Consider the following 27201-nt stretch of genomic DNA (forward strand, 5'->3'; position numbering starts at 1 on the left):
TTGCCCTGTAGGTGGATGAATCTGTCAACTTTATTTTTATTCACAGGCAATTCCTGTACTCTATGACTTTCCACAGGTTTGTGTGAATATACAATTAATTACAGAATACTGGTGCTAAGTTTACAGCATTAGATATTTTTTTTCTTTGGGAAACAGTGCTTTCTACCCAGAAAGATTTTTACTGTTCACAGTTTAACTGTGCTCTTCACATAAAATACTTCTCTAACGCAACTAATTTCTTTAAACTGTTAAGGAGTTAAAGCTTAAAGAACAAGCTTTGGTTTCTTCACTCTTTAACCAATCTGCAAATTAGTCACTGTAACGGAATTCATTGACTTTGTTTAAAAAGCTAATAGTTAGCAATAGTATAAACAGAATTCCAGAATTAATGACTCAATGTTTAAATTTAGCATGGATTTAGCAATCACATAGGTGGCTTGTAATGTTCATTAAGAGATTCTTAAGAGCACTGTGCTTTGAAACAAATTCTCCATCTTGAAAGCTCCAGGAGGTCTGCCAAGATGCCCCTCTCAAAGCAGCAGGCTGTCAGCATGTGGAGATGCAGAGCAGAGCATGGCAAGTGCTGCACTGCTCGTGGTCAGGTGCCTCAGCTCCCAGCAGTTCCAGTACATTGGTTGACCCTCTTCAGGTTGCATGCATGTAAAAGTCTGGATTATTACAGTTATGAAAGGCTATCACTTGTAGTAAGGATTGTATTAGAGACTGTTGTTTTCATCAATACCCAAGGCACACTTGATTCATGGCCAGGCATATTCTGCAACAGAAAACAATAATGATGAGTAATTTTTCAGGTGCTCTGCTCTCAAACTGTTTCCCAAACTGACTGCAGCAGGCTGCCACCAGGAGTGGGGGCAGCACAACTTCATCTTATGGGTTGCATGTGCATGCTGTCTGAACCACCAGGACACTCTTACATTTCTCACCCTTCTGCCTTCCTCTCTCCCTTTTCTTCCTCTTGCATGACTCACAAGCTAGGATCCCACTCTCTACCACAAACTCCCAAGACATAATTTCAACACCATGCTCCTCTTGGCCCTACCACACCACCACAAGGGTCAGTCTGGCCCATTACTTCCCTGCTTTCCTACCACATTCTCACAGTGAGGGGCCTAGCACCATGTTCCCTTTTGTCACCAGAACCCAGCAGTGCTGTGGTGTTCTGAGCCACCAGCTGAGGGGGCAGCACAGAAAATACAGCAGTTCCCAGGCTTTCTTCAGGTCATATAGGAGTTACAGGGCAACAATCGTGCAGCAGTCATGCCATCATATGTTGTGCGGTACAGTGGGATTCTGTGACTGCCTGTAATTTCCCCTGAGGCTCAACAAGGAAATTAAAGGGTTACATGGGACATGGATCATTATGAGTGGGAGGGGACTAATAATGATATGTTTTCCAAAGTAAACATTTTTAACTTTAGAGTGGGAACTTTACCGACAAAATGGTCAACAGAGTAGAACAAGTGAAAAGGCTGCAGGATTAGGTTTCATCTGCCTATTAGCTTCTGCTTTTTTAACCACAGATAAAACTACATTGTGTACCTGGGAGAAGTTCATTACCTGTCAATGGGGTATCCTCCTTCACAAAGGTTGACCAAGGCATAAAGCTGTCTCAGTGCATACTCATACTGAAATAAACAAACATTGTTAATCATTTCAGTGAGGAAGAGCAGGTATTGTTTACCCAAACTAAACTGTGGAAGTAATTTAGAGATGCTACTAATATTCAAGGTGTTCAACTGATGGTCTTGATGACCTAGTACTGGGCTAGACAGATTTCTGTTCTGTGCACTTTGCTTTTTCAACTTCATTAGATAAATTCAGCTGTGCTGCACATGGCCTCCTAAGCAAGGCCATCTTACCCATGATATTCTTGAAATCCCATAAAACAAAACACTAAAGAGGATATCTTGCCTGACAACCGGACTCCCTTATTCTTGTCTAAACAGTCTAACAATCCTGTCTAACACCAGGATTTGATCCTCAACAGGGATCCCAGGAAGAGCAAATGGTAATCAAAGCCCTTAGCTGAAAGGTGGCTCTCAGGAATTCAGCAAGACCACGGAAATAGCAGGGAGGCTATTGCAAGGAACTACACAACACAAAATCATAATACAGAAATCTAAATGCACCAAGATTATTAATTCACAGTGCTGGTGCTTGTGTTTCTGTTTTGTCAGTAGAGATGCTTTGAGCAGAACTATAACATGATTTATTTAATATTAGGATTTTTGGAGAGGGAGTTGAAGAAAGAACAGCACTAATTAGTAAAAAATAGGGATTATTTTTGGGTTTGTTTTTAGTAATGTTTTGCTTACCTACAAGTGTAGTGGAAGTGTTTTCCTGCTTCCAAGAACAATACTTACCCTTTCTCCAAAACTAGGCTGTATGACTGCCTGAAGCTAGCTTTTTAATAAAAGATGATTTTGAGATGTGCCTATGACTACTGTGCTAGTTTTTCGGTATGTTTATGAGGTTATATCTAATGATTGACTTACCACGGATAGGTGCCAATTGAAGCAATGAGCTTTGAAGTGGTTCACTGCTGACTGGTAACAGTCATAATTGCTGATGGTCAATCTGTCTGACAGAATTTGGTTGGCCTTTTCTGTTGATCCTGTTACCACGGTGATTATCTTTCGCATGGATTCTTGGATAAATTCTTTCACCTGTACATAAACCAACAAGAACTTAAAACATGCTTTTTCTAAATCTACTTTGAAGACTTTGAATGAAATTTCTCTTTCTTTAACCCCCCTCAACTTTTGGGCTCTTTAAGGAACCTGATTTTGACTTTTCTTTTTAGCAGTCTTTTGGACCTGCCTCTTAAGATACAAGTGAAAAGTAGGGAGACCAAAAGTCATACTCCTGGAATCTAAAATCAGTCACTGTCCTTCTAGTGTTCTGTCAAAATAAAGAAAGCACTAACAACACCAACACTGACTTCTGTTCTGCAGGAGTTACTTGATTTTACCTCCAGATATGCTTTCATCTCTGCAGCAATCTTCCTAGCCTCAACAATGTCATTGGTAGCCATCAGCTTCCGTTTCATAATTGCAAAGGGCACATCTGGACTCGGCGTCAGGTCATAGTGTTCTACAGGTGGCAGAGAAATGGGCACAGCTTTCTTCCCCATGCCCTGAAACTGCATCACTTTCATGGAGGAAATACTCTGAAGGAGAAAAAGTGAACAGATGGAAACTGTCAATCACCCCCAGTAGGTAGTCTGCCTTTGCTTTGCCATGCAAACCTAACTCTCTAAACTTGCTTTATTAGAGAAAATAAAGCAGATCATAGGGTTGTAAGTGCGTGTGTACACACATTGGGTTTTTTAATACAATGAGGTCAAGGCTGCCAAAAATCAGGGAATTTTTATTTGCAAAACTCACTGTGGGGAAAAAGACTGCCAGGTTAAGTAACCTCACATCTTTTCTTTTCTAATGGATATTTAATCTGTTGAATAATGGGACTGCTAGAAACATTTTTACCACCTCTTAGCTCTTCCCCTTTGAGGGATCATTGTACTTTTTAACATTTCATTAATATTCATAATATGCCTTGAAGTGGTAAATACCCTTCTTATACTTGACTGAAGTGAAATCGCTGGCAGAGTTTGGAGGACAACTCGTATCCTGACTCCTTGGATTAAATCATATGCAAGGCTGATTTCCCTTAGTATCGGGATCATCATCTCTTAAATGCTAGTGGTCTTCTAAGACAAATAGCTTCATTTTTTAAATCAACCCTGACAGTTTACAGTTGATTTTGTTTGGGTTTGGTTTTTTTAAGGTATAAAAATATAGGGCATGAAAGGCTCTAAGATATATCTGACCAGGAAGCCCACTCAAATACATACTCTGTTTCCATACTGCATCACATGGCTGGTGTTGGTGCGTTTCTTCACCAGCTGAAACTGCTTGTGGAGTGTTTCTCTTCTTAGATCCTCCTGCATGAAGAAACTTCCATGAAGTCATAGATACTTAAAATTCAGCTATTCTAAAAATGCAAGGAAACCTGAAAAGGTTTCCTTCTGCCAGTATGCAGAAGGAAGTATAAGGTGAGAGCTATACAACCTTTGAAACACAAAACTAAAAACTGAAAAGAAGATTTGACAGCATAGTCTCATATTGCTTTTAGTGATGTCCTAATCTCCCAGAAAATGGGCAAGAAGGGAGTGGGCTAGCATATAAATCCCAGATTTGTTTCATTAATACTATTCTGCATTATGCTAAAAAATGAGTTAGCCACAATTCAGTATTTAAGCACCCCTGAAGCAAACATACAGCTTACTGAACTGCCCAATTTGTTCAACACATTTGGAGATGTGGTATCAGATTAGCAAATAAAGATTATGAGAATGTGGAACTAGAAAGTTTCTATCTTATAAATAACAGAAGATGACAATATTTAGCAAAGCTAGTTTCAGAAATAAATTAAGTGGCCCAAACAAATACAGATTATATATGGTTCTGATTAGTGGATAATACTTCTACCAGCTCAATTTGCTTATTTCAGTTTTACATAAAACACAGTATTTCCACAAATCCTGTAATAGAGCTATATTTAAAAAATGAAAAAAACTTATCTAAGTTACCATATCTGAATCTTCCATCCAATTCACACTGTACCAGTCCCCAAGATAAGTCTGCCTTTCATCATCATAGTAACATGCATAAGATGACTCTTTAGGATTCGCAGCTGTTGTTGCATAAACTGTAAGACAAATACAAAGGGTTTTTTTCTCCCTCCTTTTTTTTTAACCCCTCTCCCCTCACATGATTTAATACTTAGCTGCACGGGCTATATTTGTCTAAGTATTTTGGTTTTCAATCATTTACTTCTAAATAGCAGGAAGGAAGCCTGTTAATAATTCTGTTCAGTCAGACTCAGTGCTGCTATAGCAGTTTCTTCCTTGCTGCCAAATGTGTGGTCTGGGAGTGTTTAAAGAAGAAAATGCACTTCTGAAGGAAGAAACTGAAGTCCACATTTCAAAATGAAAAAGTGCTACACATGATTTTATGGAGCTACAGTGTTGTTCCTACTCAGCTTAAAGCTCAAAAGTCCAAAAAAGTCTCAAACAACCTTGTCTGTGTAGTAAAAGGCTCCTCTTATCACCTTTTAAAATGCTTACTAAGTAACAAGTTAAACTTGGCAGCTCCCCACTGAAAGCTGCCAGGGACAGCTGGGTACTGTAATACAGAAATTGTCAATTTCCTGCCTTGGTAAGTCTATGGCTGAGCTGGCTGTAAAACCAGAGTCCTCAGACTGGGAATTTCTGATACAACAAACTTTGAAAAATGCTGATTTACTGAGCATTTATCTTGAACAATCATTAACATGAAACTTTCTGTAAATCTTTGACAGGGCTGCAAGAAGTCTAGGTAGGTGCGAGGCAGCATATTCCAGGGCCAAGGACCCAGGATGCCATGGACAGGTATGTGGTTGGTCTTCCCTGGAATCACAGCTCCAAAACTACTACTTGGTGTCCCTCCCACAGACTAGGAATTTCAAAAGATTGTGATTCCTCTTCCTAATCAAGGCTGAGCTTCCAGCTCTGCAGCAGAGAGTTTAGAAACTCTGAAAAATCTGAGTTCCACATCCTGGGTTATTGTGCAAATGTGCAGCAAAATTGCCTGGCTATGGTGCCTCACAAGTGCCTTCGCTACTCAATGAAACTGAGAGCAGGAACTTCACATCCCCTGTTAGCAGTGCTGAGGTTGAGAAATGTCTGTAGCTTAATTGTTACCAGTTAAGGGCAACCACACGGTTCCTGAAAAAAAATACTTTGTCACCTTCTCATTTGCAAGAAACTGAAAGCCATGTTAGTCTTTTATAAGATTCCGTTAATTCTTTGAAAGAACTTCCTGTAAATGGAAAGTATTACTTTCTCAAATTCTTGTGCTCCCCTGCTAAAAAACTATATAAAAGTGCCTTGAACATATTCTTGACAGAGCTAGTACCTGTTTAAGTCTGTGACAAGTTGTGACATTTAAGTCTGGTAAGTTAACTGATTGCTCACCATTGATATTGTCAGCCAAATGATTCATCATAGATCCAGACTCGCATGCTTCAATGTAGAACACCATCTACAAAACAAAAAACTAAATCAGAGACCTTAAGAAATTCCACGAGAAAATGGAGCAAAGTCCTTCAGTGCTTTTCAGCTGTAGCTAGTTGGCCTGTACTGCTATTCCTGAAACAAATGCTATGCATAAGGGAACAAAACAAAAGACAATTTTTCATTTTTGGGAACTACATGGGAAGGGGAAAGAATCATAATGAAAAGGTGGTATTAATCCCTATAGAATCCACAGGGATATACAGACTAATGTAAAAAGCACAGATCAAATATACAGTCACTCTTTAGACACAGAAATGTATCATTATTGAATACAGTATTTCTGGAACTGATGGCCGTCTATGTGCTCCTAAATACAGCCAGCCATAGCAGACAGATTACCACAAAGAGCTGCTTTAAAAAACACTAATAAAATGTTCTAAATATTAATTTTTCTACTTAACAGTACAGGTGATGAAATAAATGCACAGAATTTTCCAAAAAGAGGTATACTCTCAAACTATATTAGCAACTGTAAGAAAAACACGAGGTATATACAAACTTCCTGTAGTAACAGCACAGTCTGAAGTGAACAAAGCACAGGAAGAGTCAGGTACAGATTATGGAGGTGCAGTGGTTACAGATGTTGTTTTTCTAGTTCAGAATATACAGCATTAGCAAATGGCAGTATATTACACCTCAGCATCAACTGCAAAAACACAGTAAGCTGCAGAAAAGAAAGAAAATCTGGAGCGGATCAATCCTTTTAAGTGCAAAATCCTAATGCAAATTTCACCGCATGTACCGGATTCCTCCTACTTTCAACTACTCTCAAAATGAAGACCTATCTCTCTCTTCCACGCCAGCTGCTCTTTTTATTTCACAACTTCTGATATGCTTGTTTACCTTCCGGTATTTCTTGTGATGATACATGTACCAAATGGTCTTATTCAAGTCCTTCACGTGAAGCTGTAAAATAAGAAAGCTTGTTTTAAAACCACGTACGTTCAACAGACACACAATTCACTTAATACGAATAAATACTAACTGCTGTGAATACGTACTCTATTTTCCCAACAAATTTATCCAGTGCTTTGCCCTTCTGAAATACAATATTCTAGTATTTACCAATCTGGAAAAGATAAGTAATGGTCCCAGAAGGTAAGTACAGTGCACCAGAAAGCCAAGTCATACCTGCATGAAATAGTCTGCTTGGACTACCAAAGTCCAATGAGATATGAAATTACATAACTTAGTTTCAACTGAATGCTTCAGATTCTAACTGGAAAAAATCCAAAATGCAGTAATGAGAAGAATATTGCTCTTTTTATGCCTCTCCCCTTAATACAGCAGTGCATTAAATATTTTCATGTTTTAAATTCATTATTATTTTAGTATGTCACTAAAAGGATGGACTTTATGTTATCCCCAAAATGCTTACATCGTCATCAGGAAAAGCCAGAAGTCCTGGAGCTCCATGGTCAGTGAAGTAAACAAACACATTATCCCTGGGACCACTGTTACAAAAAAATAGCAAACAAATTCTTTTTAATTACTCCAACCTAATCTTCGTTACAACTATCATATGCTTCTCAGCACCAAGACATGTCAATATATGAAAATAATAGAGCTAAAGCACCTCCTTATCTTGGTAATATTTTTTTCCTCTCAAGCATACTACTTTGGGTGCTTATGAGAGGAGATGAGGAATGAAAAAAAAGGGATATAGGCTATTCCCTCAAGCATGGGAAATATGGCAATTACACTTCACATTTCAAACCATAAACTAATTGTGAGGTAGGGGTTGGTATGTAGGGTATAGTGGAAATACAATTGTTTCTTAATGGCTACGTAAAGAATTTGTTATACTGTGGGCATTTGTAGCAGTCTGGTAAAAAATGAATGCTTTTATAACTAAGTTATATGAAGGCACCCATAACACAGGGATAAATCAAAAACTTCCTTGCTAAGATCCTTAAGTATGTCCATGTACTACTACCTTCTTGAGGTCTGTATGGCCACAGTTACCCATACAGAGCCTACAACTCCATGGAGAACTGATGTGTGTACACACTCACCCCTAAGGCCAGACTGGCACCTGCACCAAGTGGCCCTGCAGTCAGTCAAGCACTGAATGCTCACAGGTTTTGGTTCCCTCACATCTGTGCAGTACTGTTTGTTGTACAGTCTTACTGCACTCTAAATCAAATGGATCATGTTTGGGTGATAGTAAGGTCTTCCCCTAACAGCCAGATCTGCAAAGAGATTTTGCTTTTAAACTGTATTCAGGGACAATTAAATATAAAACGTGTGAACAGACTGGGAGGAGTCCCCAGGCCATCCTCCACTCCTCTGTACCAGGGTCCAGCAAAGGGGTGCAACTGCAGCAGCTCAAGGGGACAGTGTCCAGCCTTCTGCCTGGCCAATAACCTGCTGGTTATGGGGACAACCTGGAAGTCCATCTGGAAACCTTCTGGGCAGAGGATAATTGAATTCTTGTCCCACCCAATAGCAAAAGTCAGGCCACTTGAAAATTAACACAACAAAGCCTAATAACGAAGGGCTGGGTGTTACTTTTCTAGCTCCAGCTCTCTAAGTGCAAAAAATTCGACCAAAGTGAAATGTAAATAACTAGGACTTTCATATGTTGGTTCAAGTTGTCTTCCTGAGTACATAAGAGTCTTTGGCCCTCTGCATAGCTACTCCCTTACTTGAACTGGAACATCAACCTTTCACAGGTGAGGTGTGTTCTGCAGTAGTTTTTTCTAAACAAAAAGTGCTTTATAGTCACCTCTTGACTCATTCCAGATACTATAAGAGCACAATCTAGTAATGTGCAGCAATTTATTTACTTTTTGCCTCTATGCATTGCATGTATGATTTTCTACCTCAGCTTTTTAGTATGAAGTTTAAACAATTGAGAGCAATCACTTATTTGACTACTATCCTTCTTTTTTATTATTGTCCTCAATGTCAGGGTGGGATTATTCTGTTCTGTTTCATTGCTTTGTCTCTAAAATTAAACTGTCAATTGAAGACACACACTTCACAATTTTTCTTTAACTGTGTTAGTCCTCCCAAATGGTCGAATTCAAAATCTTAAAGGTTTTACAGCAATTACTGTACATAGAAAAATATAACTCTTTACCAGCCATAAGAAATATAACACACTTTATAGGTAGGCATCATACTTTCACATCTCAAACTCTGTAGAGGCAAGATGAATAATTGACACCAGGTATTCTTCTAAGAGGACGTCTAATTAGGCTCTCGAATATATTGCTCTTATTGTTGAATCATTGTTTGTATATTAGAATATTGCCAAACTCACAATCATTTGTGTAACTTGGTTTACAAATAACAAGCTTAATACATCACTTACAAGGTTAATTGCTGTTAATATTACTTTTTCAATCATGTAGATTCTTTTTTTTTGCATCAAATATAAACCATAATTCCATTTCATTAGGAATGGAATTATGGTCTATATTCAGTCTCAGTGTGTACCTGTGCCACAAAGACCAAGGCTGGGATTAGACACAAAATTTTTTTCAGCTGATGAGCTGTTTAAGCTCTCTCTGTCCCTCTGCCACTGACTGTTAAGTCTCACCACTTCAGGTGATTAATACAACTGTTCACGTACACTCAGCCAAGCCTCAGAAAACCCTTTCTAGAGGTCTCTAAACCTTAATAAAACTCTCTTTGAATAGCCACTCTTACGAATGTCAATAGTCTAATAACGAATACCTTAGTACAATTGACACTATCCTCTAGAGTTGTTATACCTTAACCTGTACTGGATTCCATACCAGTCAGATCATCAGCAATTGCTTCTTTGTGATGGATAATTTAAGAAACCAGAACTGCTGTATTTTTAACATGAATTATCTGGAACTGCCATCAATAATCTTGCTGGATTACCAAACTGCTCTATTTTACTCTATTCTTTTCTCGAAATCAGTGTCAATGTACAACTACACATGCAATTATTTTCTGAATTAAACTTGTCTTACCTTTTCAATACTTTTCCTGATCCTACCCCCTTCATTGCTTCCGCATCTCCTCTGAGAACAGCAAGAAAATTCTTTGGAGTAACATCCTAAGAATTTGAGAGGATTAAAGTTAAATCTGATCATAAAAACAACAACAAAATCTTCATTTAGAAAGATGGCTTCCTGAAAGTCAGGATCCATGCATGGATGGCAAGTTTAGCTGGCCATCCTTTTCAGTCCATCATTATCTAATGCATTAGCCACTGATGACTCACTTGGCTACTGAATCATGAAATCACTGAGTGACCGGATTACTGTTCTAATGAAACAATTAGTCTTACACAGCTGTTCTTCAGATTGAGAGACAACATTTATGAATGCAAGACCTTTCTTCCTTCATTTCATGTGTCAGCACAGAAACAGTGTAAAGGTTCACTTTTATGACCACTGCTTCAGTTCAGAACATCTGTTCTTTATATTCATCTCATGAACATCACCATGCCAACTCATGCAGGTAAATGAGCTGGAGGCTTTATACAATGTGCATTTTGAAGTGTAAGATACAGGCTGAAAGGATTTATACAGAACACAGGCTAGTGCTGAACCCACCCTGGGAAATGGGGTTTCATTCCTACCTCCTTTGTATAGTCCTTGGGCACTCCAGCATACACATCTGAGCCATTAGGTCTATTGATGACAATGCCTTTTGTTGGATTTCTGAAAGGTAAATGGAACATAAATATGAATAATTAACCACACACCACACAGTGACCACGGAACAACTAAGAAACCACTTAAACTATCCTCACTGGCCAGATCATCTGAGAGAGAGTATAAGAACTTGCACCATGTGTCATTAAATGATCTCAGAATATAAAGGCCTTTTCACTTCAGTCAGTTACATATACTTGTCTCAGGTGTCCTTACCCTCAGAGTACATTCAAGCATCCCACCATGGATCATGCCAATTAATTTGATGTAGGTGGGTGGTCTCTTATACTATCATCTCTCTCCTTGCAATCTTGCCTTTATTCCCCTTAACTCTGTGCTCCCAGTGCTGCTGTGCATGTGATGTCTGCTGATTTTGGCAGAAGTTGTCTCAGAATTAGATGCTGTTTAACTGAACTGTTTCATACAGAAAGTAATTATATGCTCTAGTCCGTCACCAAGAACGGGACCTGTATCCTTCTGCCTTGAATGTACATGCTGGGAATTTATCTGGTAATATCCTTTCAAAGAAGCCCTGCAAGTCATACACAGAGCTTCCCTATGTTTGTGGGTTTCAGCTATTTATCTGCTGACACTGTCACACCTGGGAGTCAAGGTCCCTTATTCTCGAAACAATGAAGCTCTGAAGTCCTCAGTGCCACAACAGATGCTGAGTTGTGGACTAAGACTTGAGAAGTTCATGAGCACATTTCAAAGGCTTTTCTTACAAAACTCCTACAAACTCAAAACACACTGGTGACTATAGCATGTTTGTAGTAACTATATAGTTTGTGACTCGTGTGCATTCATCACTTACTCCTCATTATCAGCAATGTCATCATACATCATGACAACGATCTGTTCATCTGGAATTCCATTTCGGTGTACAATCTGGTATGCATGGCACACATCTGCCTGAAATTAAGCAGATTTTCATTACTACCTTTAATAGAAATGCTACCTTTGTCATGGTTTAGAAATGGTATTCTCCAATTTAACAGTCCCACTAAAAAAGCCACACTGTCACTTGTTTTCCCTCCCCCTCCAGTTGGAAGCAAAAAAGGTAAAAATTATCTCAAAGGGTTGAGATAAGAACAATTTACTGGAAACAGCAATGAGATAAGGAAATGAAACAGTAACAGCAACAATATTAATAAGAAAAGGTGTAAGACAAAGAAGTGATTTACAGGGAAAGCAGCAACAAATATCGACCTTCTCTTCCCCACCACGTCAGACTTTCTTCTGACCAGAAAAGAATATCCTTCCCTTGGAAGTGAAAGAGAGCCCCTTTCCCACCCAACAACGACCTGAGATGGTCTTGAATACAATTAGGGTCTTGGCCACGCCCACACAGCTCCAGGCTCCACCCCCTCATGGCTACTGCAAAAAATTAACCCTGACCTTGGCTGAAACCAGGACACCTTTGAGACCAGAAGAAAAACAGCTTTGCAGACTTAAGAGCAGGCTTTTGTCCAAAAGAAACTGCATTCCAATATAAGAGACTGAGGGTTGCTAGAGGCTAAACCAAAACTCAGTATCTTTCTCTAATTAGGAACAGTTGCATTAATAATAGAGACTATGAGTAAAGTCTCTATCTCATTACCTATTTTGATTTCTCACTTAAACAGAAATCAGAAGTTACTTCAGACTTGGTACAGATAACAAAAGTTAACAAAAGGTTCTCAGCCATGTTCTGCGTTCTGTGAGAAAATCTAAATGAAAACCTTGTGCACTGACAGATAAATTTAAAATGTGCCAAGCAGAAGAAAGGAGCTGGATTTCCACCAATTTCAATTAGTTCTGCACCAAGCCTGCATGACTAGGCACTGAAGACTGTCGTTGGCTTAAGCAAGTACAGTTCACCAATGTCGTCATTGCAAAGAATTTATTTAATTTTAATTTACTAGGTGAGAATTTCAGTTACAGAAAAATTTCTTTTTAATTATGTATTGCTTACTCTACAGAGTAACAACTTCAGGGCAAGAAAACAGATTTCAGTGGAAAACAGAATTGCAGAATTTCTATTCAGGCTCTTTTCCCGATTTGTACAGGATATGAATAAGCAGATTTTATTTACAGAACCATCTTCCCGTGATGCAGAAATAACAATATGCATTAAAGTGATACTACAGTAAATACAAACCTCTATCAGAATGCTAAATTCTTAGTAAGCCCAGCTCAATTGATTCTCTTCTTTTAACCTTGCAGTCTGTGAATAACCTAATGGGACATTAAAAATCATTCCTGAACATGAAAACTACAGCTCACCACATGCTAGAAAAAGCTGGGTAGGTTTAATGGAAGAGATCTCATCTAGCAAACGCACATTACAAATGCAGGCAAGAAGCAAGCTTTAAAGCTTACTTCTGTTGAACTAATCTAATTTGCTAGTGTGGAAACCAAACTGAAGTGGTTTAAGTGGACTAATGTGCGTTCAGATGACTTAGGAGCACTAGTTTAGCTGAAAGGACACTATAAAATCCTGTAAATTTATAATCCATGGTCTTCTAAGTGTAGTTGAAGCTGAAACTGAAAAGAGAAGATAGTCGTACAAGATTCTGGGCAGGGTGAGGCACATTCAATGCTAATGAAGACTCCCACGGGAAAATCCCTCAGGTGACTAACGCTGAATGTTAAACTGTACTTACTAGGGCAGTTCCACTTCCTACTACACAGTCAGCCTACCTACTCTTCTACCTATCCCAGTCAATCTCCATTGTTTAGTTTTCCACTTCCCTGTATGTTATTATACCAGATGCTGCCTCAACAAGTCAAAAGGTAGAGGTTAACCAGAGTTATAAAGGTATCGCATATAATAAGAAACAGAAGAGTGCAGGTTTGACTAAACATGTATTTGATTTTCAGAAGCACACCAAGCAGAAGTAGAAGAAAACACTAATCAGGGCTTCTCTACCCTGACTGATGAGTAGATCACAGATCCCCTCTTACTGTCAAGATATAATACATCTCTATATGCTGACAGAAACAGTTATAGGCTGGCAACACACAGAAATGCTTAAGGCATACCATGGTGATATGGTATCACCATATTCAACCAGCAAGTCTCTGTGCTCCCACAGACAGTGGCTGGACAGTAAGGACATCAGAGGTGTTTTTAATTAATACCGAGTACATAAAATTAGTTAAGCTTTGTAAATGCATATTGTCAGGGGGTTTTTGTCTCTTCTCCCTTTCCTTCTGGTTCACTGACTGTTTGCTCAGTATGTCCTGTCTTAGTAAACAGTAAAGCAGAAGTTAGAGGTAAAAATAAATGGGTTGAATTCCCTACTGTGAAGGGAGATAAATCAATGTAATCAGTTCCCCTCAACCTTAATTTATGCTTGTTTGAGGGTTGTCCCAGCCTTTTAAGGCTTTTGCTAAGGGAACTGTACCTGCTAGTAGCATAAAGATATCACCAAAAAAGGCTAGAGCAGCAAAAACATGTTTTGCTGCTAAAACTCCATCGGCTAAAGTAGGACAGTTCTGAGTAAACATTTAGAGTTTATTGCACAGAATTAGCTGACCTGATTTGTCATCTTTGATATTGGTCACATGCTCCTCCTCGTTCCCTTTGTAAACCCATAAATGTCTATAAAACCAGAATACAAAAGTCTGCTAGCAGAGCAGGGAGGCGTATGTGAATCTAGAGTATTTCCTGTTGATGTGTAACTGCCTCTCAAATGCAGCTATTTGAGCCTGTTTCTCTCAGAGATATTTCTACAGTATCTCCCTGCAAACAACTCTAAAAGAGACAGCTGTTCAGTTGTTCCAGATCTCTTGTTGGTAGTATTCTTGTTGGTTTAGTAGGTGAAATGAACGCTGTACATATTTACTGAATTAATTGTCACTAAATGCAAATCATGCTTTTGTGACCATGATTTGATTTGCCCTGCACAGAGTAGGGGAAGGCATAGCTGTACAGCTCCTACTGCACAACTGACCTTAGGCAAGCTCCAAAATTGACACTGTTAACAGTATGGTTCAGACCTTTCATCCCCTGGTTAGTCTAAACCTGTTGCTACATCACCAATTTCTATGGAAGATCTGCTTAAATAATTAACTCCTAGACTTTGAAAGCAGAGATCAGAGGGTGAATTACTCTATCTTCCTGGCATGGGCATTTTGTTTCCCAAAATGTACATCTGGGGGAGTTCTAAAAGAAAACAAACAAACAAAACCACACCAAAAAAACAAAACCAAGAACAAAAAAAAACCCCACACCCACCCCTGTTTTCCTCTGTCATACACATTTAAATTGTGCCATTAACACATTTGAATGATGCAGCTTTTAAGTAGACTGCTTGGGTGAGTGTTTTAGAAAAATCAAGTTGTTTATGACACAAGCATGCATAAATAGTTCCTAAAGGGAAAAGCTTGGACTTCTGTGAAATTGGTCACTTCTTGTTTTATGACTGCAAGTTTCATGGCTGAAAAGCATGTGCAATGAACTGTAAGCTTCACTGCAAAGTGGTACTATTCCCACTACAGGTACACTGAAACATCACAGCCTAAAAAAGAATGAACTCTAATATATAAGCATGGTAGAAGAATATGTCTGAAATGCCAGTCACGTCTCATTCCTTTGCTTAAACACACATCAGTGAATCTGCCAAAAGCTATCAAGAACTTAGGAAAGGTTTCCTATAAGTTCAGTTTCAATTTTCTAAGCACAGTGAGGAAATGTTAATTGAAGCCAAACGGCCAAGAGTGTCTGTTACTTAGTGTCTGTTACTTGCAGGACTGGAGAATTTAAGTCCCGGAATAACATACTGCTCTGGCTGGTAGTGACTAGAAACCTGAATAAATAAAGTCCCTGGCTGGTAGTGACTAGAAACCTGAATAAATAAAGTCCCTGACTTACAAAGCTCAGTAAATATAAAACCAAAAACAAGAACTGAAAACAAACCCACGTACGCAAATTCAAATTTTTCTTTTATTTTAAATTTTACCAGATTTTTTTCCACCTGGCATTTTTCTCCTTGAATATGTCCTCCATCTTTTGTAAGACTCTGTTTCACATAAGGCTTTTCCATGGACTATGTGTTTTGGAGTAGCCAGAAAGTACTGGTCCATCTCTTTCTGATGTGAAGCAAGCTTTAGATTTCAGTTCGCTGGTATGATCATCTCCCAGGACAGGCAGACTATTTCTCTTAATGTAAACTACTTTGTTGACTCATCCTCTAAACCTATCAGAAGCATTTAGTGCTGTATATGTTCACGTATGCCACTAAGCTTTCCAGAGGTATTTTATCCAGCTCTATGTGAAGTAGAGAGCTCAGACACTTTCCCAAGGAATGGGAGGGGAGTACTCTTGAATAGCAGCCTGGTAACAGAAGTCTGGTAATCAAAAAGCTGCTACAGAGAAGTCAGAGTAACTGCTGAGGAGCAGAGAGGAGCACATCAATACTCCTTCCACAGTCCAAGCAACTCTAATCAAAACCACCAAGATAAGGATAAAAACACCAAAGAACTGAGAAGCCACAAGCATAAAACAATACATATGCTAGCTTCGCAATGACAGTAAGCCTATCACATTGGGCTCTATACTATTCAGACCACTTAAAATTTATTTTAGGAACTAGATGAGGTAAAAGCGTAAGACAAGTTTAGATCATCCTGACTAGGAAACAGTCCCAGAAACAACTGCCTGCAAGGTGTGAATCTCACTGATATTTAAGCGCAAACAGTGGTTTTATCCTTATCTTGTCCATACTTGGTTTGCACCACTGATAATGGATCCTGACCACTGACAGCCAAATAACCAGTCTTAGATGGAGTTTTAGATTCCTTGAGGTTACAGGTGCAAACTCAGTGTTTCCGGGGTCTGCAAAGCCTTTACAAACTTACTGTTCCTGTGGTCTGTGCAGCATACAATGATCGACTGTTTTCCCCAAAATTTTTCATGTATGAAATGAGACATTTTTGAAGGTTTCATGTATTTCTTCTGCTTTTCTGGTTGTTTAGTCAGACAAACATATACTACCACCACATAACTACTGCAGCAGGCAACAGAGTATGTTTTGACCGTGTTGTGTGCAGGCAGCATGCAAAACAACTGGAGTTCACAAAATATAAATGTAATACAAACATGCAACATCATGTACTAACTGCACCCTGAACAGCTGAATGGAGCAACTGAAACCCAGAGATGTGTCTGCTGAGGTCTCATATTACAAAAGGACATTATGAGTGCTTAGTTGAATGTTTGGAATAGCAACAAGTCTGGTAAATAAAAGAAGCCAGATTGAGCAACTACTTACAGGAACATTCACATCTATAAAGCCACTTGTACACAGGCTAGATCAGAGAAGTTCTAGGGAAGAAAGATGATGGTAGGAGGAAAGCAAATAGACTACAACATATTTTCTTCTACAGTTTCTCCCTTGGAAAGCAAAGAATTACTCAAACCAGCAATCCTGAAGCACTGCTTTGCTGTACCTGACAGTACAGGTACTATTATACCGAACAATAACATGTACCTCTGTGTGTGGAATTACTTTCATGATGGATGAAGTATAGAAGTGAAAGATCAAGTCCTATTCCTGGTTCCACTGCAAGTGACTTGAGCAAATAATTTAATTACTTACAGTGCTTTTGCCCACCATTGGAAGGTGAAGAACATTAACACGCAAAGACAGTGATCATTCTGCACGTTTCCAAAAATCTGTTATAACTTCTCCTTTCTGTGGTATCTCTCCTCCAACGTATAACTCCGCTAAAAGTCTATTGTTCTGCTTGTTTTGCTGGGAATAAATTTCTCCAATTTTCTGATACCCAAGGCACCCTTGTCTGGATAACACTTCATGGCACACACAAGTGGATTTCCCAGGATTAACTGCTGCCTTTGTCTCACCATATGTCACTCTCCCACCATGGGTGCTCACTCCCACCAGGCCCTCAAGACTGGCCACTAAATGTCCCTAAGCAGAACAGCACAGATTGCTAATGTGCTGCATCTTGTGGGAACTGATTCTTTTCACGACAAGTTAGAGGCATAGTATCTTGCCCAGGACAAGCAAGTAGGAGTTCAGCCATATTCTGAAGGACCCTTCACACAGATTCTTATTTTATGATGCTGATTGCATAACTTTGATAGGATTATTGAATGTGTTCCAATTTTCGTTTTTCCAAATGTTAATACTGTACCCAAAGCAAGTGGTAGTTTAAAATAAAGAGATTTCTAGTATTTAAATTCAGAACAATCTGATATGGCAGATATTTTGCATTGTTAGTTGACACTATCTTCAAAACTAAGGTATTTAAAGAAATCCTGCTCTGATTTTTCTAGCCTTGAAAAGGAATTACTTAGTAACTGTGTGCAAAACATGACCACACTCAGAAGTTAACGTGCTTCTGTGAAACTGGCACGTTCAAAACACTTACTGTTAGATGGAAATATGTAAACATGGATCTTGTGTTCTTCATAACTGGCAGATATACTTGCCATTGAAGGCTCACTGACAGAGAGATTAAAAACTGTGCCTGGGCGACTGAGAAAAAGAATTCTCATGAGCTACAACTTCAAAAATGTAGTTTTGTGTAAAGAATTAATGTTGTGGTATTAACTCCTCCTGGAGTGGAATGGAGCCAGCTAGACTGGTTATACAACAATAGCAACAACCAGAGCACAACTCAGTAATTAAATTTAGACACCCCAAGACAAGCAGGGATCAAGTACAGTACTAGTATTTTCATAATTGTTTTCCAGTTTCAATTTTAAAACTCTCTTCTTTAAGATTTAATTTGAATTATGAATAGTTTATATTAAGGCTGTAATATTCCAACTATGATTATCAGGTGATAGCTACAGTGTAAGGAGCTGGAAAAATCCCTAAAACCTACTTGTCAAAGTGTTGAGCTAGCACTTGCCAGTAACAAGTTCTTCAGATTCAGCAAGACTGTCAGCCTGGTTCATTCAGTTTTAAGCTCATCACTACACTGAAAGTTACAAACTGATTATGAGCTGAGGGGGAGAAGAAACATACACAGAACCCAGGGTGCCCAACACATAGAAGGTTCATTTGCTCCTCAATCAACACAAATAAAAAGAATGAAGCCTCTTCAGATTTTACAGGCAGTTACACTGAATTTAATAAATACTTGAAAAGTTTCTGTGTTCAGCAAATCAGATGTAGCCAGTACATTTAACACAGTTCAGGTTTTAAAATGCTGGTTTTCCACACTAGTGTTAAAATCTCCATTTGAGTTCACCTTAACCAACAACAGTCTAGCAAATTATTTTTCTAACATTTACAAATATAAAAATACATATAATTCAGAATTAAATTGACCCCGCGCTCCAGGCAAGTAAGAGGTAGTTCTAAGTTTCAAGCAAAGACTGCATGTAAGCATAAGTTAATCTGTTTAAGGGATTGTCCAAGAATTCCCCAAGGAGAAAATGCTACCCAAGTCTCCCGACCGCTAAGTCTTGAACTTAATCAGAGTTAAGTCACTTGGATTTAATCCTGTCCATACTGACACCTCCACTCAGACCACAATGGCTTTCACAGAAGTGCCAAACTCAGGAGTTCCTTTTCCCTTTTTTCTCCTCTTTCTGCCACTCACTTTGATCCCTGCACCCTGGAGCACCATATCCTTGTTGTGACAACACAGCTCTGAGGCAATGATGTTGAACAGTCAGCAAGCTGATTTAGGTTAAAAAGAACCCTCTTCTACACGTCCTCCACCTCTCAAAACATCCGGTGCATTTGCAGCCTTCAGAGATTTTTTAACTGGAGAGAAGAAAGAGAGCTCTTCATAATATAAGAAAAAGAGGAAAACAAATTCAAAGAAAAAAAAAGGGAAAAAAAGTATGTGTCTCAAAATGAGGTTTAACTCTAGACATCATTTGTATACCTGCAAGTTGGGGTTAAATCCTCTAGCCTACCAATGGAATATTTATCCTAAAAGACACAGGTTTCCCAGGATGCAGAAGTATGCTCCTCCTGCTAATGACAGCTTTCCCAGGAGATAAAAGACCAGACAAAGTTGTAAGCAAAAACAAAAAATTCACTTTGTAAAAGCAGCAGTGGAAGGAAATTCTTGGGGTGTTAACAACGAACTAAGAGCAGGCTCTGAGCGAATCTTGTGGCCGTTTGTTCTGAAAACTTCACACACATCTGCGAGTCTAGAAGTAGAGGCACTTGCCCTAATGACAGAAGGTCTGAACTAGTCTAGATGATAGGCAGCTATCATCTTCCTGCAACTCTAGGAACAGGCATTTTCTGGAGCACAGACAGCACGAGCATGTGGAACCAGCAGTGCTTACCTGGTGCCGATAGTTGTACCAGCCATTCGAACCGGCAACAATCACCACCCAGTGCTTCCCTCCATCTTCAGGTTCTTCCATAGGGAATGTGCTGATACTCAGAGCACAGCCCAGCAGCATAACTGCTTTCAGTATCATCTCTCTTCTTTATTTATGCCACAAATGGGAGAAAAGTTAGGTTCCTAATGAAGAATTTGAAGAGAAGTAGATGAGAGGACATCAGTCAATAAGCAAATGCAAAGCGAGTATCAGTGGTATCATGACTAGGAGGTTTTCTTGCTTGTGGGGTTTTGTTTGTTTGTTTTACAGACCATTTAACCCGCAGCACAATTTCTGGTCAAATCTTCCTTTAGCACCAAGCTGCTACTAGTTACAATAGTTTTCTGTCAGCTTTCAAATCTGATTGAAAGCAATTCTGACCAGGACAACCAAGTCATTCAGCTGCCCCTGGTTGTTTTGTTCTATAATAGCTGGTAATGAATAAGGCCCAAATACAGAGCAAGCCTCACTATCAAGTATTTCACAGATAAATCTTTTTCAGATTAACACTATTCTCTTGGTCTCTGCTTATGTTGTTCCCTGGTTTCCACTCACTGGCAATTAGCCCACTATTACTGAGTCAAATTCTGGGTGATGTAGGCACAAGGATGTATAGACATGGAGAACTGCTGGGGAGTTGGAAGGTCAGAGTGTCACAAAAGCTCTCTGTGCCCACAAAGCCAGAGAGGGTGGAAAGGGTCATGCCACTGTTCTGCACAAGATACAGCCTTAAGTGCTAGGGCTGGGGGGAAGTGCAGGCTGTGAGAGCCTCATGCAATTTGTGCAACCTGTAATGCTAGTGGAGGGCAAACGTGAACCATACCACATGAAAGAGTAGCATTTTCGCCTCTTTTGCACAATGGTTAAGTGTTTGCACAAGGCGAGAGAATTGGGTCTGAGCCTGTGAATGACAAACTCAGAAAAGCAGAGCCAGAGGGGAGGTTTGAGCCCTTGCAGAAATAGCTCTTTCTACTTTCTTGAGAGGACTAGAAGTAGGGTCCTCACTGCAAAAGCATTTGCACTAAAAGCAAACAATCTGACTATATCTAATCACACATTTAAAGGTTTACTCTTTGGGTTGGGGGAGGTAGGAGAAGACTGGCAGTTTATATATAGTGGTCACAGTATCAGGTCTGCTGCATTCAATGGGTAACTCATAAAACAAACTGCCCTGAAGAACTGCATGCTCTTGGCACATGCAAAAAGATTACATATTTCCTCATGCACTGACACCTGGGATTTTACACTGGCCTACTTACAAGAAAGAGATCCTGTAAATTAATCATGGCTGCTCTTTATCGAATAGGTGCTGTAATAAAAGGTAGAGTAGCCTACTTTAGCAACGTTTTCTCTGGAATAAAAGTTGGAAACCCCCAAGCCATACAATATGGTCACAAGGCAAAATGTCAAAACTACCACTAAACCAACTAAACAGTACCTAAGTCAGCCCCAGTCAAAACTATGTGTCTGCAGCCAGTCAAATGAGGCTGAAAGAGAGAAGCAGCCACCTCACCTCCAAAGCAGCCATGTACAGTGAAGACTGCTAACCTAACATGTAGCATGGGTCTTTTTCCAAGACTGGATCCACTGGTCACTAAGATTCAGTCTTGCAGGCTCGTATGAAAAATATTTTATATATTTGGAAGTTGAGGCTTTTTTTTTTAATTCTTTTGTAATGGAGCTAGAACAAAGTAATGGAATCATGTTAGCAAATCAGCTCCTTCAGGAAGGGCTGTTACCACACAGAAAAACTCCAGAACAGAAAAAACAGAACTAAACTTATCTGTGAAACATGCCTATTCTGTTGCCTACAGCCCAGCTAAAAGTCTAACCAAGTTGTATAAAACTTTTGTAAACGCCACAACACACCATGGGCCAATGAGCCCATTAATTTCCAATGCTCAATTTCATTAGGCAAGAAAAGAAAATCGGTATTTTTTTAGACAATTTGCTGAGGAATCTTAACTGAGTTTGACTTAGTAGAATATAGAGCTGAATTTCACGCAACCAGATCCCTCAGAGCTCAGTATCTGTCCCATAAGAGGAAACTTTTTCCGTGTTTATTAAACTTTTCCTTTCTCCAATCATAATGTTAATTATATTTACATAGAACAGAAAAAAAAAAAAGAGAGAGAGAGAAAATAAATAGTTCAAATGATTGCTAGAGATCCTTCCACATGATGCTTAGCTCTTTGAGGTATCATTCACTGTAATCCAGGACATATCAACAGAAGGTGTGCTGCTGCCAGCTATTCACTGGGCCATATAACATGGTGGCTGATTTCAAGGCAGGTCCCAGGACAGCAGCATCTGTCACATGGAAACAGTCACTGCACTGCCAGTTACTGATACACCCCACAATGGAGACTGGAGCGGCTTCAAAACAAACACACCACAGAATGCCAGCTCCTGAACTGGAGACAGTTTGATGGGACTGTATTTCCTGATGAGTTCACACTCCTGACTACACTAACAGAGGCCCAGAGGTCGCAGGACCCCAGCCAGTACCTCTGCATGGGCCTGTGCTGTGCAGGCACACATGCACCACATACCAGCCCCATATTCTGCCTGCAAATGGGCCCACAACAGAAAACCCCAGGGCCAGATCAGAAGCAGGATTAAACTATGAAGCCCATTAGGCAGTCCCTCCATGATTCAACAGTCTCCCATGTGGTATGTGGATATAGACCCTCACGTTTCTTACCTCTTGTCTCTTACAGAGACAAAAGTTGTGAATGATGCAGAACTCCCAGGGAAAAAATAAAAACCAAACACCAAGACACATTTGCACTGTATTAGTAAATCATGTATATTTTGTCATAGATTATTTAGAATAGAAAAGAACTTCCTCTTTGGTATGAATTAATGACATATAATCTCACTTATCTGTCTTTTCCTATATGGTAGTTAAATCAAATTAACACCAGAAAAAAAGGGGGGGGGACCTGACATACCACAATGTACTAATAAACCATGATTAATAAATACTCAGTTCCCCAAGGTTCTCCAAGCAGCACTTAAAATAGGCTTAACCATTAAACACGTGTAGTGGGAAGAGGTCTTCACTGCTTGTTTCCAACTACTGCTTAAAAAACCACAACCCAACCCAACCAAAAATGCCCTATTAAACAACAAACAAACAACCCCCTCCATATTTTTACTTATTTTAAAGAAAGCCTCTGAGTGCAAGTGGGCAACCTAAAAGACTGTGTTCTGGTTTGTGTTGAAGTGTTCTTGACCTACAGTTGAGAAGAGAAAGTTCCCCATCACATGCTTTGTCTTCAAGTCACACTAAGAGAAAGCAGCTCAGCTGACCAGCTTACCATAGGTACATAAAAAGCCTTACTCTGCAGATCTGTCACATGCAATCCTAAATGCATGCACAGAGGGAGACTCTGTGGAAAAACTGAAAATTCACTAAAAGATATCTTAGAGCTTTGGATGACCCACAAAATATGAGAAGATTTGATCAGCTCTGCCTAGTTTTTCTGGCAGAAGAGTTAATTAACTTTGCTTTGAGACCATGTCAGGAAAAAGGCACATCTCAGACGCAGTGGGTTCAGCATCAGACCTAAACATGCAGAACCACAGCATATACGCACACAGGCAGGCTGCTGTGCAGTTTGCACAATCTGTGGAAGAAGCATGTCCAGAACTGGGCGGCTCTTACCAGAACAATTCACTCCTAAAACCCGTTTTTCCTGACAGTGGTACTTTGACCACTTCCCACTAGACAGCTGGCATACAGCTGGCATACAGCTCTGCCTTGATAAGAGTGGGATGTTCAAAAATGGCTGGCTGCTGCTAGAACAGTTCTTCTGGCCAACTGCCTGTTCACTGAGTTCCCAACCTTCCTTTGGGAAACAGTTATCTAAGATCAAAACTCTTAGAAACAACAGGATACCACCTGGGTATTGAGTTTGAGTTGATAAAAGTATTTTCCACTAGTGTTTAAAATTATGTTGACACTTCAGTATCTTAAACTCCAGATAGCTCAAGCACTACCTTCAAGAGCTATATAAACAGAAACCATAGCTCTATTTTCCTTTCATGTGAAATAAGTAAACTAACAGTAATCTTGCTGAAAAATAACAGCCTTAAGCTAATCAGATGATCATTCCAGCTTTTCCAGGAAATCTCTCTTTTTCAGCTCACTTCTTATAACCACCAGCCTTTCAGGTTCCAGAATCAGCCACAACTCCTTTTTCTACATAGTGCTTGCATATTGCCTCTCACTGTAATACCTAGATGCTGATTTCCACAAAATATGTGGCTCACAATAGTCTTCCTCACAGGAAACTGGTGTCCACAGCTCTGTCAGCAATGTTCTGCTTACATGCTGTGCCTGCTGCTACATAAACAGAAGCACCTAAACCCATGATTAGGCTTCTGCAACATTAGTCTGATTTTCTTTCTGCACTTGTATGGCAGAAAGAAAAAATCTTTATTGATGTAAATTCTGACAAGGTACATTTTGACAGAGATCATGGTTTCCGTGTTGCAAAATATTCTTTACAAAGTCTACTAGTAACTACTTTATGAATAGGCTTAATATGATCAGAACTTGTAGTAAAATAATTTTTATAGTTATTGAAGATGTATCAGTCACTTTGACTGTAAAAAACCAAGAATTTGTAGTTATGTCAACTCAGAATGGTTTTTAATGTAAAATAAATGCATTTAAAAATAATTATAAGTGAAGTTCATTCTACTGTTTGCAGATTTACCTTTCTCAGCAGCTGAGAGACAGCACAATTTACCTGGGGATAAAAAAAAAACAAAATCATTTATAGAATGGTGATACTCTAATACACCTGGATTAGGGGATTTTTTTTCTCTATGTAATTCAAACCCCCCAGATTCAAATCTGGCAGATATGAAGACTTCAGTAAAACTGCTTCTGCTATTTACTTCCATATCTGTCTACAAATTTACAAAGCCTCTGCCGTCACATTCTGATAGTACAAAAAAACAGGTACGGAAGCACTGCACGAATAGCTTCGTTACACTGCATGATTTGGGAGACGGAGTCAGACAAGGGTAAGCATTTCTGCTCAGCAAACGTGAAAATGTTTGGAGCGTGGACAGAATGAAACTCTGGAGAAGTGATTACACAGAAATTCCTGGTGGAGATTACACGAGATTCCTGCACTCCACATGTCTTTTACTATGGTTTATCTTAGCGTTTCTGGTCTTTGCTACAATATTTAACCCCCAAATTCAGACAGCCAACACGGTGCCGTTCCCATCACAACTTGGAACTAGTGATGTACTACCTCCGAGCAAGGTAAGGCCGTCCACCAGCTGTAAATAACCAGCCACAGCGCAGCACTTCTCAGGCATCACCAGCCCTTCGCAGTAACCCCGTAAATTGTTACTCCATCCTTTTCCCCTGTTAAATATGTATTACCAAGGACTAAAACCCAGCTGCTGTCACTGCATCCCCCCGATCTCCCTCCTCCCTCCTCTGCCAGCGCTGGGCAATGACCCTCGGGAAGGAGACGCTCTGACTCCTCTCGCTTCCAGCAGGAAGGGATCAAATACAGCTGCCGGGCCAGGCGGGCCCGTGACAGGGGAGGACAACTGTGTCCAAACCCCTCTGACCACGGGCAGCACCGACGAGCCGCCCGGCGGCTGCGGCCGCGCCCACGAGGTACGGGCGGGGCGGCCGGACCGACCCTGACCCCTGTGCCAGCGCCCGAGGGGCGGCGGGGCGGGGGGGCTCGGCAGAACCATCGAGCACCGCCCCGTCAAAACCTCAGCGCCCACCCACGGTGGGGTCCCGAAAAGCCCCCGCCAGCCGAGGTGAGGGGGCGCCGGGCGGAGCGGCGGGGGCTCGGCAGCGCTCAGAGCCGCAGAGGGAAACCAGCGCCCTCGGCAGCTCCTCTGGAGCCGCTCGCCCCTACCCCTGCCCCTGCCGCCCTGGAACGGAGCGGACCAGCCCTCGCTCAGGGCTCCCCTCGCTCAGGCGTACACCCCCTCCCCGCGCGGCTGTGCCGGAGCGCCCGGACAGCGCGGCCCCGCCGTGCCCTCACCGCGCCGTGCCGAGCAGTCACCGCCGCGGCCGCTGTGATTGCGGGCACCGCCGTGCGGGGCCAGACCACCGCGGCCCCCGGGGGGCGGAGCCAGGCCACGGCCAATCGCGAAAGTGCGGAGGCGGGGCCGGGCACCCGCCCGACCACACTACGAGCCCCAGCAAGCCCGCCCCGCCCCCGCCCTTAGAGGGCCGCGGGGCCTGAGCGCAAAGCGCATTGGGAGTTGTAGTTCCGTGGCGGCGCGGCGGGTGGCGTGGTCCCGGGTGTCTCTGGGCAGCTCGTCTCGCGGGGCCCGGGAGCACGGCGGGAGCATGCCAGGAGCATCCCGGGACGTGGCGTTTGCGAAAGTTTGTCGACGGTATGGAAGTGGGTTAGCGCCGGCTGCACCTTCGCTTTGGAGTTGTCCCGTTCCTTCGGGGTAGGATGGGGGCAGGAGGCCAAGAACGGGAAGGCGGAGGAATGTGCCAAAGGGAATCCATGAAACGATGGAAACGAACGGCCCCACGCGGTCCTTGTGTGTCTCAGCCGGGATGGCTGGCAGAGTCCTGGCTGCTCACTGCAGCCCTGCCCCGCAGCCTGCTCCCAGGCACGGTCCTGATACCTGCACCCATCGTAAAGTCTTCTCCGTTTTTAATGAGAAGGAGAAGCAAAGATCCCTTTTGAAAAGTAGAGGCACATCATCATGGCTAGGCTTCGCGAACGAAGATTTGGGAAGGCACTATCCACATTTGCTACAGGCACGCTGGTGGCTTATGAGGTCAATACGTGACAGACATATCCGATTGCAAAAGGCAAAAGAGGCACATGCTTTTTTGCCTAATAAACCACATAAAAACAAGCACACCAGCTTCCTCATTGCCCACTGTGAACAAAACTTGCATATCAGCAAAAAATCCACAACAACTAACTTTGCATTTTGTGACCAACCAACTGTTTTTGAATGTCTGCAGAAAGTCACAGTTTTGTTCTGACTCTGCCATTTGCATTATTTGCACCAACTCTGCTTTACTTAGGATCATAAATGTAAAAGGTCATTACAGGTTAATCATCAGTACTTTTCTGGAAGTCAGCATGCCCAGCAAC

General features: G+C 40.9%; 1 protein-coding gene across 2 annotated transcripts; it reads right to left on the reverse strand.

Annotated features, from left to right (window-relative positions):
* On the reverse strand, positions 1–26203 carry LGMN (legumain). Of its 2 annotated transcripts, XM_032691104.1 has the most exons (15): positions 26119–26190; positions 24811–24843; positions 20045–20226; positions 11594–11691; positions 10704–10785; positions 10090–10175; positions 7518–7593; positions 6983–7045; positions 6038–6104; positions 4613–4731; positions 3875–3964; positions 2993–3190; positions 2517–2687; positions 1579–1646; positions 1–775 (listed from the first exon to the last, which is right to left on the reverse strand). In XM_032691104.1, the coding sequence occupies exons 3-15, from the start codon at positions 20180–20182 to the stop codon at positions 736–738; spliced, it is 1296 nt and encodes a 431-aa protein (XP_032546995.1). In that variant the 5' UTR covers positions 20183–20226; positions 24811–24843; positions 26119–26190; the 3' UTR covers positions 1–735. The 2 variants fall into 2 exon arrangements, with proteins under 2 accessions (XP_032546995.1, XP_032546996.1); XM_032691105.1 differs by lacking the exon at positions 24811–24843 and having other exon boundaries at positions 9–775; positions 26119–26203.
* Between the last annotated feature and the right edge of the window lie 998 nt (positions 26204–27201).

Source organism: Chiroxiphia lanceolata, chromosome 6 (assembly GCF_009829145.1).
Source record: "Chiroxiphia lanceolata isolate bChiLan1 chromosome 6, bChiLan1.pri, whole genome shotgun sequence".
Lineage (NCBI taxonomy): Eukaryota > Metazoa > Chordata > Aves > Passeriformes > Pipridae > Chiroxiphia > Chiroxiphia lanceolata.

Coding starts and splice junctions, on each gene's coding strand:
- LGMN (XM_032691104.1), bottom strand. CDS start 20,182: ATGATACTGAAAGCAGTTATGCTGCTGGGCTGTGCTCTGAGTATCAGC. Junction 6,105..6,982: donor ATCACAAGAAATACCGGAAG/GTAAACAAGCAT, acceptor TTTGTTTTGTAG/ATGGTGTTCTACATTGAAGC. Junction 4,732..6,037: donor TTTGGCTGACAATATCAATG/GTGAGCAATCAG, acceptor TTTGTCTTACAG/TTTATGCAACAACAGCTGCG.